The sequence below is a fragment of the Hippopotamus amphibius genome, chromosome 1 (genome assembly GCF_030028045.1).
Source record: "Hippopotamus amphibius kiboko isolate mHipAmp2 chromosome 1, mHipAmp2.hap2, whole genome shotgun sequence".
Lineage (NCBI taxonomy): Eukaryota > Metazoa > Chordata > Mammalia > Artiodactyla > Hippopotamidae > Hippopotamus > Hippopotamus amphibius.
Genome location: NC_080186.1, coordinates 168937901 through 168955791, shown reverse-complemented (window position 1 = coordinate 168955791; position 17891 = coordinate 168937901). Strand labels below are relative to the sequence as shown.

The 17891-nt window shown below is 34.8% G+C and overlaps 1 protein-coding gene across 2 annotated transcripts in view; it reads right to left on the bottom strand.

The window, feature by feature from the left end:
- The window catches only part of FNIP1 (folliculin interacting protein 1), a 115813-nt gene that overhangs the window by 35211 nt on the left and 62711 nt on the right, over positions 1-17891 (bottom strand). Inside the window, exons 4-10 of one of the 2 annotated variants that reach the window (XM_057735878.1) lie at positions 16570-16670; positions 16233-16307; positions 15058-15149; positions 9546-9629; positions 8279-8350; positions 5380-5515; positions 3190-3391 (exon numbers count right to left, since the gene is read on the bottom strand). In XM_057735878.1, the coding sequence (XP_057591861.1) occupies positions 3190-3391; positions 5380-5515; positions 8279-8350; positions 9546-9629; positions 15058-15149; positions 16233-16307; positions 16570-16670 (762 nt within the window). The remainder of the gene's footprint in view (positions 1-3189; positions 3392-5379; positions 5516-8278; positions 8351-9545; positions 9630-15057; positions 15150-16232; positions 16308-16569; positions 16671-17891) is intronic. The other variant, XM_057735885.1, reaches the window with a different exon arrangement.

Genomic DNA, 17891 nt, shown 5'->3' with positions numbered 1-17891 from the left:
TGTAAAGATCCTACTGAAAGATATCTCAAATTATTAGTAATATCTGCTTTCTTAAAAACATATTTAGCCAAGGTTGAGAAGTCCTGCTTTAGGTAGATAAAAAGGGGATAATGATTAGAATATAGGTATCAGAAAGAACTTTGAAATTTTTCACTTTTTCAAAAAAGAATGTAATTCTGAATTATTTATATAATTACACATTGATTTTTAAAATGTTTAAACATATATTTAAGAGAAGGTTAGACTACTTCAGGCTAGAATCATTCATGTACATCCAAAAGCTTCACAGGGTAAAAGTGACACTATGTTTTCACAAACTGCTGAGAGACTCCCAATTTATAAAGAAGTAAATATTCTTTAGCTAGAATTGAACAGTATTCTTCCTTAATTTTACCAACAGTAAAAAATTTTAATTACATTATAGATTTCAAATGGTAGTACAGACGCTGGAATAATTCCCACAGTGCTCAGAGACAGAATCCATAGCTTTTCATTAAAAAAATAAACAAGTGATAGTTTGAAAACTGGCCCTAGAACATAACTCATTTGGATAGTTCAGTGTTTACTATATTCTATGATTAATTACCAACTATAGAACGTTTTAAATTAAGTTCTATTCTATTCTACACTTTAGGTTGTAGAATGAACAAAGCATTAAAACATTAAAAAGTAATCTTTAATGAATTCTATAATGCCTGAATATTTCAAGTTTTATACAAAGTTTAAACACTTCTCCCAGTAACTGAAACGTCAGTTCAGCCACAGCTTAATATTCCATTTACTGACTTTGGCAACAACAGACTACAAAATGAGACAGCAGCAAACTGAAGAAAATGTCACCAGTGTTGAACTTCTGAAAAAGTAAACGAAAACGGACTTTACTCATCTGCTCAGTAAAAAGGTACTGCTAATGATCTATTTGTCTTTTAATAGATTTAATGTGAATAACTAATATAGTGTCTTCTCTAAAGGCAGATGGATCCTCAGGCACTACTGAGTTACTGAAATGCATCTTCTGCTTGCTAGAACATCCTAATTGGTCTTGCATCTCTAGTCTCTTTGACTAGTCTCTTAAACACACTGCCAAAATAATCTTCCTAGACTACAATTTGAAGACAGCCTAACAAAGTCAAAAATCCTGGCAAGCACTCTAGACTCTGTGATCTGGTCCCCATTAACTCTGCCAGCCATACCACTCACTACTCTTCTTTGTATCGTTTCCCTTCTGCATACTGTCACAGGAATTAAGAACTTTAGTTACACCCACTGATTCATTAACTTAATTTATAGGAATCGCTTGTAAAATATAATCTGGAAAACTCACCAAGATGCTAACTGCAGTGTAGCTATAGTTGTGAAAAAGAAGAAATGGCCTAATAAAAAAGTTACTTAAATGCAGGAAAGCCACTAAAATACATTTAAGAACCATTTAAAATGAGAAATGTATATGTTAACAGTGATTAATTTTCCAAAATAAGCATGTAATTAAAACAACATGAACGCAGCACAGTCCCAATCAAGTAAAATTACAATATGCATAGAAGAGACCTGGGTAAGACTTAAGCAAAATGTTAATGAGTTATCTTTGGGCGACAAGGATATCAATTTTTCTTGTTATTCTGCTATATTCATTTTTCAAAGCTTTATGTTTAAAAAAAAACCCTACACATCCTTTAAGATGCAGTTCAAATGAAACATCTTCCCAGTAGGAAGTCATTTTTCTTCCCTATGAACTCCTAAAAAATTCTGTTTCTCCTTTTTTAGCAATCCCTATGTTCTATCCGATATTCACAATTTTCTTACTTTACATCAATTTAGTACATGCACTATCAGCAGCATTTGACACGACTGATCACTCCTACCTTCTTAAACCACTTTCTTCACTTGGCTCACCCCCAAAAGTACTCTCTCTTGTTTTTCCTCCTACTTGAATGGCCAATCCTCAGTTTCCCTGCTGGTTCTCAACTCCTTAAATTTTAACTACTGAAACTCTCCACAAATGAGGCCTAGGATCTCCTTCTCCTCTCTTCTCTTTCTCAATCAGTTTCTCAGCTTAAAATACCATCTACACACTGGTGACTATCCAGCCTGGACCTTCCCCCTAAACTCTACACTCACAACAACTTGGATATCCAGGAGACACTGCAAACATACTCCTGATCTTCCTCTACCAAAACTGTTCCATTTATAGTTTTCCCATTTTAGTACTGGCAACTCCATCCTTCTTACTAGTCAAAAGAAAAATTCCCAGTCAACCGGTATTTTTCTTTCTCTTACATCCCAATTCAGTCCATCAGCTAATCTCATTAACTCTATTTTTAAATATATTCAGAATCCAACCACTTCTCACCAATCCCATCATGAAAGTGGTTTAAGTATCCACCATCTCTCACCTGAATTATTTCAACAGCCTTGAAACTGACCCCAAAGCTTTCACCTTTGCCCCTAGAAATCTATTCTCCACCAGTAGTAAAAGTGATTCTCATGAATAATGTCATCTTCCTGCTCAAAATACTCCAGTGGTTTCCCATCTTTCTTAAGAGTAAATGCCAATGCTCATACAATGGTATCCTATAAGGCCCTACAACATCCAGTCCTACTTTTAACCTAGCAACTCTGGCCTCCCTACTATCCCTTACTGATGCTCAAGCATCAGGCTTACTCCTTTGCCCCTGCCTGGAACATTCTTCTCTCAGATGGTTATAGCTAACTTTCTCCATATCTCTGAACCATATGTCATTTTATCAGGAGCTTTCTTGACTATCTTATAAAAATGTATAATCTTTCCATCCAACATTCCTTAAAAACCTTTCTCTGTTTTATTTTTCTCCACAGCACTTATTATCATCTAAAATCTTATGTATTCATTTGTTTCTATGCTGTTCCATGAGGCCAGGAGTGTTGCTTTTTTTCACATCTTATCCTCCGTTGCTAGCACAGTGCCTGCCACATTACAGGCCCTCAAATATTTATTTGCTGAATGAATAAATGATGTTAGATCTTTTTTTAGGCAGTAGCTCCTTAAAAAGAGCGGAAATCTACTTTGCATCTCCCAGATCACTTTGTAGGGTACCTGCACAGAACCTGTTAATTTTTCTGCCAAATGAATAAACACAATGCTTAAGCAAGAGAATAAGATTCAAATGGAAATAAAAAATATAAACAAACCATAAACATGACTATGCTTACCTGTTCTATTGCACTCTTTAATTTGTTCATGTGGCTTTCAAACAGAGGAAAATGTGAAAAGAAGAATTCATTAAATTTGCTACTTTCATCTTCATCTTTGGATAATGAAAAGATTACCCCAATTGCAATCTTCTTTTTCCTCACAATTCCTGGATTAGGGCCACAGCTTTCATCTGACAGATTAAAGCTTTCCTCTATAGACCTTAAAAATAAATGTTTTTATATTTTAAAAAAATATAAAAATAATTAAATTCACAATTTCCTCTCCTTGATAATTAAATGTAGGCAAGCTAAAGGTCTTCCAGTGTGTTATCAAGTAAATCTAAAAATTCATATCAATTGTGTATCTCTTTGAGAAATCTACTGGCTATTCCTTTATACTCACATTTTTGTAAGAAATCTTAATAGAGAGTCAGATTGGAAACACTTTTGTTCAATTAGAAGTCACTAAAAAAGTAGATAATCCAATGCATAACCAACCTAAAAGAGCCTGAATTTTAAGGCGTATAAATGAGTGTGATATAATCTTTTTGCTGTTCTAAAATCTACTTATCTCTCCTTTTGATTCCAGGAGTAAAATCAAAGGTGAAGGAATAAAGGGAGTGAATAAAAAAGGAAACAAGAAGCTTCATTATCTTTAACTGCACTTAACACAGACTAAAAAAAAGAATCTTTCAAGAATGAATTAACCTGCCAAAATAGAAATATGAAAAACTGGAATATCAAAACACGCAGTAAATGGATCTGAGACCAAAGAAGACTTAAAACTATAAAACCCTTAGAAGAAAACGTAGGGTAAAAGCTTCATGATGCTGGATTTGGCAATGATTTCTTGGATATGGCACCAAAAGTAAAGGCAACAGAAGAAAAAAATAGATAAATTGGGCTACATAAAAATTAAGAATTATTGTGTATCAAAAGACACTATCAACAGAATAAAACGGGAACTAATGGAATGTGACAAAATATTTGCAAAGCATATATCTGTTAAGGGATTGATATCTCTGGAAATATATAAAGAACTCCTAAATTCAACAACAACAAAAAACCCACCTAATTAAAAAAATGGGTAAAACACCTGAACAGACATATCTCCAAAGAAAATATATGTATGGCCAATAAGCACACAAAAACAAGCTCAACATCACTAGCCATTAGGGAAATGCAAATCAAAACTATGAGATACCACTTCACACCCATAAGGATAGTTACTATTTAAAAAAACAAACAAAACAAAACAAACAAATGACAGAAATTAACTACTGGTGAGGATGTGGACAAATCAGAATTCTTGTGCATTTCTAGTGGGGGGATCTCCTGACGGTCCAGGGGTTAGGACTCCACGTTTCCAATCCATGGGTTCAGTCCCTGGTCAGGGAACTAAGATATGTGGCAAGGCCAAAAAAACAAACACACACCCTGGCCTTTTCTAGTGGGAACGTAAATAAAATGGTGCTGCCACTGTGGTGAAAAGTATGGCAGTTCCTCAAAAACTTCAATACAGAATTACAATATGATCCAGAAATTCCACTTCTGGGCATATAACCAAAAGAATTGAAAGCAGGGACTCGAACAGTGTTTGTAGACCCATGTTCATATCAGCATAGTCACAACAGCAAAAAGGTGAAAGCAATCCAAATGTCCAAGAACCGATGAGTGGATAAATAAAACGTGGTATGTATACACATGGAATGCTAGTCATTAAAAAGAATGAAATTCTGATACATGCTACAACATGGATGAACCCTGAAGGCATGCTAAGTGGAATAAAGCAGACATAAAGGGATACATATTCCATGATTCCACTTATATGAGGTATGTAGAGCAGTCAAATTAACAGAGAAAAAAATAGCACAGTAGTTTCCAGGGGCTAAGGGGAGGGAGGAACGGGGAATTATTGCTTAATGTGTATAGAGGTACAGTTTGTGGAGATAAAGTTGTGGATGTGAATGGCTATCGCTGCAGAACAATGTGAAGGTACTTAATGTCACTGAACTATACAGCTAATAATGGTTAAAATGGTAAATTGTATGTTATGCATAACAACCACAATTTTTTAAAATGTAATACACTTTAAAAGTTTCCAGTTCCAGACTTTAAAAACACAAAATACAAGTCCAGGCTCTTAACATACAAAACTGTGTTTAAGGAACTATTCAATCTTGTGGTAAATTAAAAGTCCCAACTTACCATCTAGGAAATACCCCATTCTCCAAACTTGTTGTTTGGCTACGTCGCCAGCGTCGCTGGTAGCTGCTGGCACAACTTCGAGTAAGTGAGGAGTTCGGAGAAGGAAATGGTGTAATAAGCAAGCTGCTGAGAGATGCTGTCAAGTCAGAGTAAGAACAAGTAGAATGTATAAGTTAATAATAACTAAAAACAACGAAAAATTTCTTTTTAATCAATTTAAGAGTGGTGATTCAAGTTTTCCCTCTTGCTAAATGATGCTCTAAAATTTCCATTTAAAAAAATACATCACTGCTGGAGCAATGTCCCAGAAAAAAATCACATATTAAAAGTGAGTTGGCAAGAGACCCTGACAATTCCCTTTTGACATCCTTACCTTCCTCACCCCCACCCGAGAAGAAAATGCTACTTTGAAATAAAGCTTTATTCCTTTGGCCATGACACTGTCTCCTAGTTTAGCTGAACACTTAGTCCTTAAATTAAAGGAAATACGATGCAATTCTATATTAATGCAGCAGCTGGATTTTAAGAACAAAAGGTATATATGAAAGTGAGTGTTTGAATGCCACTTAAAAGTACTCATGGAGGGACTTCCCTGACAGTCCACTGGTTAAGAAGCACTCTGTACTTCCAATGCAGGGGGAAATGGGTTTGATCTCTGGTCAGGGAACTAAGATCCCACGTGCGCGTAGTGGCCAAAAAAAAAAAAAAAAAAGGGCTCATGGATCACTTGTGCATAGGCAGCCACCTCTGAATCCTTGGGTACTTTTACCAAGAGTTATGACTATACCTATCAAGCTCCAAAAAAGAGTAAACCCTATAGATTGATCTCTGGAGCTTTCTAAGCGGTGACAGACCCATCTCAATAGAGTCCACCATGATTGTAATTGCTGCATTCCTCTAACTGTGGAAATTATTCTCTTCTGAAAACCCTTCTCTGCAATCCAAAAGTTCTGTTTCCTGCCTGGGGTATCAAAAGCTACAACCCTTTATTTTTTGTTCAGCTAAGGATCATCTCCTCCTCCCCACTTAATCTAGAGAGAAAAAGACATAAAGGGCTTGCTTTTGTTTAGAAATATTTTAGATTCCCATTTTCATCACTATAAACAAATACTGATAATTTGTAAAGTAATTAAAAGGGAAGTATTATTATCATCTACAAAAAGACGCATGCCAGATGACATTATTTTGGACATCAGGACTGAAAACTAAAAGATTATCATTATGAAAATATGTTCATCTGAATTATCTGACAAATTCAATGATAAAGAGGAGAGCTTTATGTGCCATGCAAACATATGGGCCACCAATGAATTAATTCTAGACTACTTTTCTGAAAATAGCACATTTTAGCAATTAGTATTATAAAAACTTTGTAGTCTAAGATTAGGCATGTACGACTAATTTGGGTATGGCTTTTATGAAAAATCAAATGCTACTCTAAATTTGGAAAAGCTCTGTTTTATTAAATTTCTGGTATTAAAAATAACCCAATCAGAAAAAAAAAAGAAAATACACAATTAACTTAAACAGCATATATGAATTCAATGGCTTGAAGAAGCTTTACAGATCAATCTTGCGAGGCCCTTCAATTTACAGATGAAGAAAATGAAGTATAGAGACATTATCACTTCTAAAATCTTGGATAAAGTAATGAAAATTAAATTCCTGCCAAAGAAGAGAAAACTAAATCTCTAGATTACAGAGATGCTAGAAGTATTAAGAGAAATACACTCTAAATTAGTTCCTAAGAACTAAAAGAACTAGCTCAATTAGAAAAGAGATTATTTGAAAGATGAGACATATTAGAGAAGTGGTTCTTAACTCTAGCTGTCCATCAGAATCAGTGGTTGTTTTTCATTCTCTGTTCCTCAAATATAGATGACTAAGCCTTTCTCTAGGGTAAATCAAGCATCTTCAAGAGTAGAGTCCAGGTATCTGAAAAAGTTTCTTGAAATTTCTTACGCATAACTAGGGATTACAATACATGGGAAGTTTGGAGTTTCCATCTATACTCAAAATTGACTCATAAACAGTTGAGATAGCAGAGCCATGCAATGTGACAACACATACGGATAATCACAGTGGATAAAGTTTCTCATACCGAAAAATAATTCAAACCTAAGAGTACTCCATCTTTCTCTTATGCTGATCTCTGAGCCCTGACACTTTTCCTTTTAACTGAAATGCCCTCCTTTCATGCCTTTGATCAGATAACGTCTATTTATTTCAAGTATGAACACTCTGTAAAGCTTTACTCACACCCTGCCCCTGACCCTGGCTAGGTTAGGTGCCCTTTTTCTGAACCTCTTTGCACAGGTCTATCACAGAACACCTCACACAATAAACTATGACAGACAATTTTCCTAGCTACTCTCTCATTAGAACCTGTGCTCTTTAAGGATAGAATCTGGGGGTTTTGTTTTTGTTTTAATCCTCAGAATGTTTCAATAAAACTTTGTAAGACAAATTTTGGAAGAGTACATACTTAAAAGAAACATGTATAACACTGGTTCTAACTGCGTAAGCTTCTCTGGCCAAGAGACAGTATGACACTTTAAACCCTAGTTAGGCAAAAACAGATATAAGCAAATATGTTTTTTCTACTATGCCATCTAAGCAGTCTCTTGAGCAATACTATTCTTCTTATATTGGCTAAGTCTAAGTCAGCATGTATTCATCCAGGCCATGTTCCACCAGGCACATTTACTACTAAACATGAAAAATTTTTAATTTAAAGTATTTATCGCTGCTGTTTCTACAATTCTCTTGTAAGGTTTATATCAATACTAACAAACTGTGCACATAAACTGGATGATAAAAGCAAAGATAAAAAAGTAAATCAATGTTAGCTAACAATGATCTCATCAAAAACTGAATTGATACATGAACCTGTCATTACCAGAGCGTGCTATGCCACTGTCTCTGTCCTCATTCAGCTCTCTTCCAGGCATGTCCATTGGGTTGCTGTGAACTGTGAATGAAGACAAAACTGTGACTTATAAAAACACAGGGCTGTTCAGGTTGCTGTTGTTCCTTTTAAGAAGCAAACTAATTCATGCTCATCTCATTGCATTCCTTCATTTTTTTCAATAGCATGGCACAAACCCAACACCAAGAGCTATTACTCAGTTGAACAAGCTTTGAGATCTATCTGAAGATTTGACATATAATATGAAAATAACCTATGATTATATAATATCTAAAGAAGCAAGGGGTGATAAAATAAGTATTTTAGAAGTATATTCAATAATATATGAATATATCCACAATATACTACTAAATGAAAAAAAGGCAAGCTACTGACCAGTAAGAATGACAGTTGCTGGGGCTAAGTGATTGGTATGTGATGACTGTCAACTTTTCTGCCTATATAAATCTATGTTTAAAAATTCTCCATAATAAAAATCTTAAGAAAACCGAACAGTATAATCCCAGTATAAACAAAAAAACTAAGGAGATTATTTCTGGTTAACAAGATGGCTAATTTTTTTTGGCCTATTTTTCATATTTTTCAAATTTTCTATAATATCTATACATTGTTTGTATCTTATATTTGTAAGGAAAAAATATTAATTAAAACAAGAAGTTGGATACAACTTCCTGCATACAGAAGCATGAACATATTCTACAATCATCTATTTAATGATGTAAACAAATATAGTCATATATGCCTTTAACAGAATATAATGGTGCTTGTTCATCTAAATCTTAGCTCCAAGAGAAATCATTCTTATGGAAGTGTAGATCAGAAATTTTACAATAATAGTAAGATAGGATATTTTCTGCGATTGATGAACTATGATACAAAAGCCACTCAGCCATGGAAACAAGATAGTGTCACATTAGAAATTCAACTGGTATAAGAAATAATGTTCATACTATATTTCGGTTTAGGATTCTAATGTTAATATCATTATTATATAATGAGGTAAGAAATGACAAACTGAAATTTCATGAAAATGTCAATTCCACTGATAACTTAGTTTCTGGAAACCTTAAGAACGTATTCAGTAGAAAGATATTACATTCTTGAACTTCCGAAGCAATGTTTTCTTAACTACACCTTCCCCAATTGCATTTCTCTACTCTCTTGTTTCCACAGCTTAACTATGAATTCTAGCCGCTGGGGCACACCAACTAGTCTACCCACACAGCACATGGCAAACCTGCAAAGAAAGAGGCGCTCCTGATCAGGCGGAGCGGACCCTGTTCAGAGAATGCCCGCCTGGGGCTGCAGAACTGTGAAAGACCTACATGGCAAAAATGTAAAATACATATGAAAGAGGGCTGTTAGAGAAGCCACAATGCGTCAGGAATAAAAGGTGAGCAAAGGCAGCACAAAAGCAGACCAACGATATGGATGGAAACCTTTAAACTAAGTAAGAATAATTCAAACTGGCTTCTTATTTTTGAAACAGGATGGTTTCCCTCTGGTCATGGCTTATGTCAGCATAACAATTTCATGCCTATTTACTAATAAATCCACATATAATAATAAAAATAAGTTTCCACTATACAAGGTAAAAATTATTTTAAATGTTCAATCCTTTCTCATCTAAAACAATGTTTTTAAAGACTTAAAAAAGTACAGTAATGTTGTCTATATAATTTGACATCTGCCAAATAAATTTATCTTTTAAAAAGTCAGTTTTAGGACTACAGTATTGTTCAATTACAATTAAGAAGAAAACCACCTAAGTGCTTGGTTGAAAAAACAGAACACAACATAAAACAAAGAGCAAATACGGGGATATGTGTATAAAAACAGATGACTGAACTTGGTGTACCCCCAAAAAATAATAAATAAATAAAATTTAAAAAAAAAAAGAAAAGGGGTCTACTGACACATAAGTATGAAATTAGTTTTTCTAAACTAGTGATAAATTATAAAGTTCTTAGAGCAGGGGCCAGCCACTATGGAAGCAGGAAAACCAATGCAGCCTTTCAGGGCCAGATTCCCAGCTGCCCAAGATAAGTAGCTGCCACACATTTGACCAAGAGAAGATTAAGAGTCTGAAGACCCAGAGAGGGTAACATTACAGCCTGGAAGCAAGCAGCTGAGTTACTTGTTAGTTATGCTTTATCAAGATGACCTAAATAGCCATCTAAGAGGTTTATTTAAGATAGAACTGGAGGCTTTTCTGTTAAAAGAAATCACAAATGTATTTTTCAAATTGCTAATAGGTATTTTTCTATGACAAGAGTTTCTATAACTACAGTGCATGTGCAACAATCCTTCCACATTTCATTGTTCAGTTTTTTCATTTTTTCCTAGTTACCTCAAAACTTACCTGTTCTCTTTAATGTCCTTCCCTACCACCTCTTCTTTACTTTCAGCATATGACTTTGTGTCCTACAGTATGCATGTGTATATGTGTGTACACATGAAGAATCACCACACGAGAACTCTTCTTTTCCTACCATGCTATCTCCAGACTTAACCAATTCTTTCTCATCCCTGTCTGCTTCCTGCCTGAGCAGTAATAACAGATAACATTATTCAAGCCTTTCTATGTGCAGGAACTTAGTGAAAAATTCTGAGAGGTCCCTCCCTACCTCCCTTTCAAAGCTAATTCTTCTAAGTCAGCTAGGCCCTACCACTTTATCAGTATCACCTCTATCTCCAACCTCATCTTTATCACCTTCTTGTCTATCAACAGTTAAATACAGTCAGAACTCTTCTACCTTCTCCCCATATATCTAATCCTATAGTTCAGTAGTTCCTAAAATGTGGTCCAAGGACCCCCTAAGGGGACCCTGCAACCCTTTTAAGGGGTTCTTGAGGATATTCCTTTCTCTATGCGAAACTAGATTTTCTTAACATACTTAAATCAAAACAACATATTACAAAGACTGAATGCAGAAGCAGATATGAGAATCCAGCTGTTTCTATTAAGCCAGACAATAAAAAGATTTGCAAAAATGTAAAATAATGCCACTCTTCTAAGTTTTGTTTTGAAAATATAGTTATTTCAAAACATGTTATTTATATTAAAATAAAAGGGGTTATTAGTGTTATTTTTGAGAGTTACTAAGTAAATACTTTTAAAACTTTCTGAATTTTAATTTCTAATACAGTATATATCAATAAATGTTACCTACATACACAAAGGCTCTCTGTGGTCCTCAATAGTTTCCACTGGGGGACACAGTTTTTCAAGGCAGAAGCCTGGTGTGTTCTCCTTTGCCTGGCAAAGCAATAAAGCTATCCTTTTCTACTTCACCCCTCCCCCACCAAAAAAATTTCTGTGTGTAAAGGGACACTTCTGTGTCCTCAAAAAGTCTGAGGACGACTGCTTACATCTTAGAAAAAAAGACTAACCTCTGAGTCTTTCCTCAACTTTGGCTTCTATTCTCCCCACTAAAACTACTCACAATAGGCCACCAAAAGCCTTCCTGTTATTTAAAGCACTCCATACAATCTCATACTATCTTACATCATATTTGATGCTGACTACATTACACTTTGAACTTTCTTCCTTCAGTTCTCATGACAACATACACTAAGTTTTTTTTCTCAGTCTCCTTTATGTGCTTCTCCTCCTCTACTCCATCCTTAAAGCCCGCATTCCCCAGGGTTCCATCCTCAACAATATTTCCTTCTCATTCATTCTTATGCTTTCAATTATCATTTATATGCTAATAATTCTTAAATCCATGGTAGAAACAGCTAACAATTTAAAAAAGAATTGTGTTACCCCTTTCATAATATGAAGTAGTCTATGGGAAGCAACTGGCCAGCTAGGGATCATATTTCTCAAACCTCCTTATATATAAGTGAAGCTGTATGATTAGTTACCACTAATGGAATGTGAACAAAAGTGATGTATATCACTTTCAGGTTGAGATGGTTTTGAAGGGAATGTGCCTTCTCCATACTCAATCTCTTTCCACTGGCTTGGTGCAGGTGAGCACAGCCTTGGAGCCCACATGGTAAAGAAGGTAGAACTTCAAGAAGGAAGGAGACTAGACCTCTAAAACACTGCTTTGAGGAAAACTGTGAGAAAAAACCTTTACTGTTTTAAAATTATCATACATTCATTATCTTATAGCAGCTACCACCACAATACATCTCTCTCTCTAACTAACTGTTATGGAAATCTTCACTTGGATATCCTACCAATACTTCCAATTCAACATGCCTAAACCTAAACTCATCAATTCCCAATTTCTCATGTTCCTGCCAGTGAATGGAACCAATATCCATGCAATTACACAACCAGATAGCTAAGTGCCACCCCTAAATTCCCCTTTCCCCTCACCTCTTCTATCTAATTACCAAGTCCTGTCCACTCTACTTCTCCGAACAAAGTTCTCAACAACTCTTTATCCTCAATGACACAATCTTACTCTAGGTCCCATTATCTGTCACTTGGACTATCATAAGCAGCCTTCTAATAAGGGTCTTTTCTCAATCCCACTGGCTCACTTGAATCCATTCCCACAGCAATTAGAATATTCTTTTGCAGACACAAATCTGATCTGATCATGTTTATATTCTGAAAACTCCTCTGTGGTGGCCTTGAGAATGCACCATAAAGCACTCTAGCTATAAGAACTGCAATTGGCCAAGCACCCCAGCTGCTGTGTTCTTAAATTCACTGCCGTGTTTGTGCAAGGTCACATATACTATAGGCTATGCCTAGCCAGTGACTGAACACAGCAGGTATAGTAAGGCAGGCCCCATTTCTGTAAGACATGAGTCACTTCTGACAGCCAACTTTGACTCAAAGACTCGTCCACAGCCTTATCAAACCTTCCTCAGCCTACATGGCAGCCTGGAACACGGCTACTCAAGCTTTTATTCTTCTTTCACTCAAGGTCAAACTTGCACCACAATCTGAGGGCTCTCTGAACCCTTCCCAGCTCCCTCTTCATTTCTCTTACCTAGTAATGATAAAATCTTTGCATGTTTACTCTCGTCTTGCCACCTGTTAAAAAAGACCCAACCTAATACACCTTCACTGGTACCCAACTGCTCAAAGCATAAGTCTAAATTCCTCAGTGTAGCCCGCAATGCCCTTCATGATCTGGCTCTTGCTCACTTCTTTATTTCTTCTCACTTCCTTTACTCATATCCACACTGTACTCCACCCACAATGATTTATTCACATTCTTTCCACATTCAATGATCTCTTGCACTTAGGACTGTGCACATGCTATTGCTTTTTCCTAGAACACTTCTGTTCCCAACTGTCAGGCTAATTCCTCAAGTTTGGGTTCACTTCTTTAAGGAAGCCTTTTCTGACACTCCAAGACTGAATTGGGTGTTCCTCCTCATTTCTATCACACCATGCTCTTAGTCTTGTCCAAGAATACTGTAATTGTATACTATACTGTATTACTTGCCTGACTTCTACTAACTATAAAACTGTGTCTGGTTCACCACTACATTCTCAGGGCCTAGCAAACGCTTGGCATATAATAAGTGCCTAATAAGTATTTGTTGATTAATTGGAAATTTAAAGAAAATAAGAAATGGTGCTCAAATATCTTTGATTCACAATTAAGAATGTGCAAGAAAAAGCCATTCATAACAAAGTCTGTGCTTTGTTAAATGCATTAATTTCCTACTCCATATTAAAACAGAGAAGTTGAGTATATCTAGCATCTATAGTGTACTTTACCTTTATATGTGATAATGGATTTGTATTATTAAAATAAACAGCTTTTAATAAGCCCTTTTAGCTTTGAAATGTGTCAAATTATAAAGAAAAAGACTTCTGTCACATTTTTACTTTATTAAAATAAATGAAATAACTGAGTTAAGAAAAATTTAAACTTCTATTTTTTCTATAAAATGTATGCTTTCTAAAACACATGCCCGACACTGTAACTAGCCCCCAGCAGGTACTTATTAAATGGTTGCTATTTGAATGAACACGAATTATAAAAATAACAGAATGCTATACTATTAAAGATGGGAGAAAAAACTTTTCTACTAATATATATAACTGATGTTATTAAAATTAATTACAAATAAAAATTTTCACTAAACGCCATGAGTGAAATATTCATCCTGTCCTAACTGGTGTCCACTCTCTGACACACTGCAGTTCTTTACGCACTGGAAATATGGTCAGCAGTAATTTAGTTGATCTTTCTAAGGTAAAATAAAGAACTTGAAATTTTAGGAATAGTTTGTCACTCTAAAATGTTGAACTTAAACTTAAAAAGCAATAAACTAATCAAATTATTAAATAAACTATTTTAATAAATCTCTTAAGAAACATCAAATTTGAATATCTGCTCATCTGTATTACAGGTCAAAAAAACAAGCATTTTTTTTTTTTTTTTTTTTTTTTTAAAACAAGCACCATTTTAAAATTACTCTATGGTTAGGAAAAAGAAAAGGGAGAAAGTATAATACCTGTCTCCCTCAGCTGAAATATTCAAGAGAGTTAGTGAGGGCTTTTTATATCAACAAAAGTACTTTTCAAAGATGCATCAAAATTAAAAACAAATTAGATATTTCTCCAGCAGTTCTCTCTTTTCAAATACAAAATAAACATTATGTTCAAATATATGAAAATTATATTTTTCAAATAATACACATACTTGCAATTTAAATCCCTTTTCCATTTCTAGTATCTGAAATTCTTTGGTCTTCCAACACTATTAAGAACATTATTATCTACATTATTAAGAACATTTTTAAAATGCATAAAACTATCTTACCTATATTTCCAAGTAGTCCATTAATAACTGTGTTATTATCAGCCTTTAATGTACTGTTGTCTTGATTGATGAATTCCAGACTGTCTTGCAGCCTAAGTGGGAGGAGAAAAAAATAAATTCCAAATTCATTTTATGCTCCTAATGGCAATTCTTTGTATATCTCAAAGTTTTAAGTGTAAAACATTATTTTTTTTAAGTTTCCCTATTAGTACTATAAACTAATCATTTAAATCAGGGATTGGCAAACTACAGCCTGAGGGTTAAGTTAGGCCTGCTGCCTGCTTCTGTAAATAAAGTTTTATTGGAATATAGCCACACCCAAATGTATGTCAACAGAAGAATGGATAAAAAAGATATACAGACAGTGCTTATCATTCAGCCATGAAAAGAAAAAGAGGAAATCCTTCCGTTTGCAACAACATAGATAGTCCTTTAGAGCACTGTGCTAAGTGAAATAAGTCAGACAACAGCAAATGCTGTATATCACTTATATGTGGAATCTAAAAAAGCCAATTCCCTGGCAGTCCAGTGGTTAGGACTCCTTGCTTCCACTGCAGGGGGCACGGGTTCAATCCCTGGTTGGCAAACTAAGATTCCATAAGCCATGAGGCACAGCCAAAAAATAAATAAAAATTTTTCAAAAAACTTTTTTTAAATAAAAAAAAAATTTAAAAGCCAAACTCAGAGACACAGAGAGCAGAGTGATGGTCACCAGGGACTGGGAGTAGGGGAAATGGGGACACAATGGTTAAAGAGTACAAACTTCCAGTTATAAGATTAACAAGTTCTGGGTGTCTAATGTACAAGCAAACTAATTATAGCTAATAATACTTCATTATATACTTGAAAGTTGCTAACAGAATAAATCTTAAATACTCTCACCACAAAACAGAAATGATAATTATATGACAGGATGGCAGTGTTAGCTAAGGTTATGGTAGTAATCATTTTGAAATATATACATGTATCGAATCAACACGCCATATACTTCAAACTTACTTAATGGTGTATGTCAATCATATCTCAATAAAGCTGGGGGGGAGAATCTGGACTCCATAAACTTTCAAACTTAAGGGATGGAAGAAAATCTGAATTTATGCTGCAATCCTGAAAGCAGCTTATTAAATTTGCAAATCTTAAATAATTCATTTCTCCCTTTATCCATAACTACTTACGTATTGAGACTTCCACAGATGCTGCTGCCAGTCCGTGCAGTAAAAACTTTGCTGAGCATAAGCTGTGGAGGGGAACTATGAAGAAAAAGAGAGGGATAGAGAGAGATCAATACTGAAACACAAGACCTTTTCAATTTATTATAAATAAAAATGTTTAAGTCACAGAGATGTCACAGCAGAGTTACAACAGCCATGAAGTAGCATTAAATCCATATAACATCATAAACTGAGTATCTGACATGCTCAGTCTCAGTAAAGACTATGTGAAATTCTCCCATCTTTAAAAGACTAAATATTCTAAAATGGACTCATTAAGAAAAATCAGAAAATCCCTCACCGGATCTGATGAATTTTTAAAGTGGATCCTTTGTAGCTCATTGCTACTGAGCCAAACATCATCTCTCCAAGCATATTGGCATCAGAAGAGCACCGAGAACCCTAAACAATAAGCATAACAGTAACAAAATTGCAGAATTTAAAACCTATTTCAAATACTGATTTTTATTAAAAATTCCTTTGCTGTAGTCATTCTACATAATGTTTTGAAGTGATTTTACATTGTACACACTGTTCTGAAGCTTGATTTTCTTCATTTCACAATGTTTTATAGATCTAAGCATATTGTTATACATAGATTCCTTTTAAGAGCTGTATAGTGTTCTGCTAAATGAAAATACCAGTTTATCAAGCCAGTTGCCCTTACTGACAGGCATTTAAGTCAGTTCCTGTTTTTTGCTATTATAAATAGTGCTCAAATAAACATTCTCAGCCACATCTTATGCATATGCAATGTCTCTCTAGGACAGATAACAAGAAGTAGAATTCACTGAACATGGAAGAACCATTCCATGATTTTACCATTCCTATTGTGCAAAAAGAGGCATTCACGAAAGGGGTAACGGATATATTTTGTTTTTTTTTTAAAAAGACTTATTTTAAACGTTAGAATGTCTTATTTGTAAAGAATTCTCACTTAAAAAGTTACTCCTTTTCATTATTCTTTAATTGTCCTTATAGGAGTCAAAAAAAATCTAAAAAATTGACTCAACCATTTGGTTACTAACTATATACTGCAGCAAATACCACTAGTTACCCACCAAATATCTTATTCCTTATTTTTTGAAGTCCAACTTGTTTCAGGGAAGCAATGTGCCCAAATGAAAAAAATTTCATTTCAGAGCCTCCCTTGCAGGTAAGAGATTTAGAGTTGGTCTCTGTATTCAGAGTTAAACCAATGGTTGAGTGATAGCTTTCAGACCTATCCGTTTATATGCATTCAACCAGGCCTTGCTAATGTAATATAAATGAAAATCACTGAAGATGGAAGATGCCATAAAAGAATCACAAGGCAATCAATATGTACGCATTAACTCTGGCTGAGTAGAAAGATAAGAAACCTTGGTCTCTGAGGCCATCTTGAAGCCCATGTATTATCATGCCTACATGGCCTCTCTCCAGACTTGTCATGTGAAAAAAAAATCCCTAATTTGTTTAAGCCACTGTTTCACAGGATGTGCAATGCAATTCCTAACCAATACAATTACATGATGAAACAACTGATAAGGAAGATGACCCAAAAAAACTAAGATAGTAAATGAGGATTATGCACAAATTTCACTAAGCCATTTTACCACAGGAAATCAAGAATTAGTTTTTGAA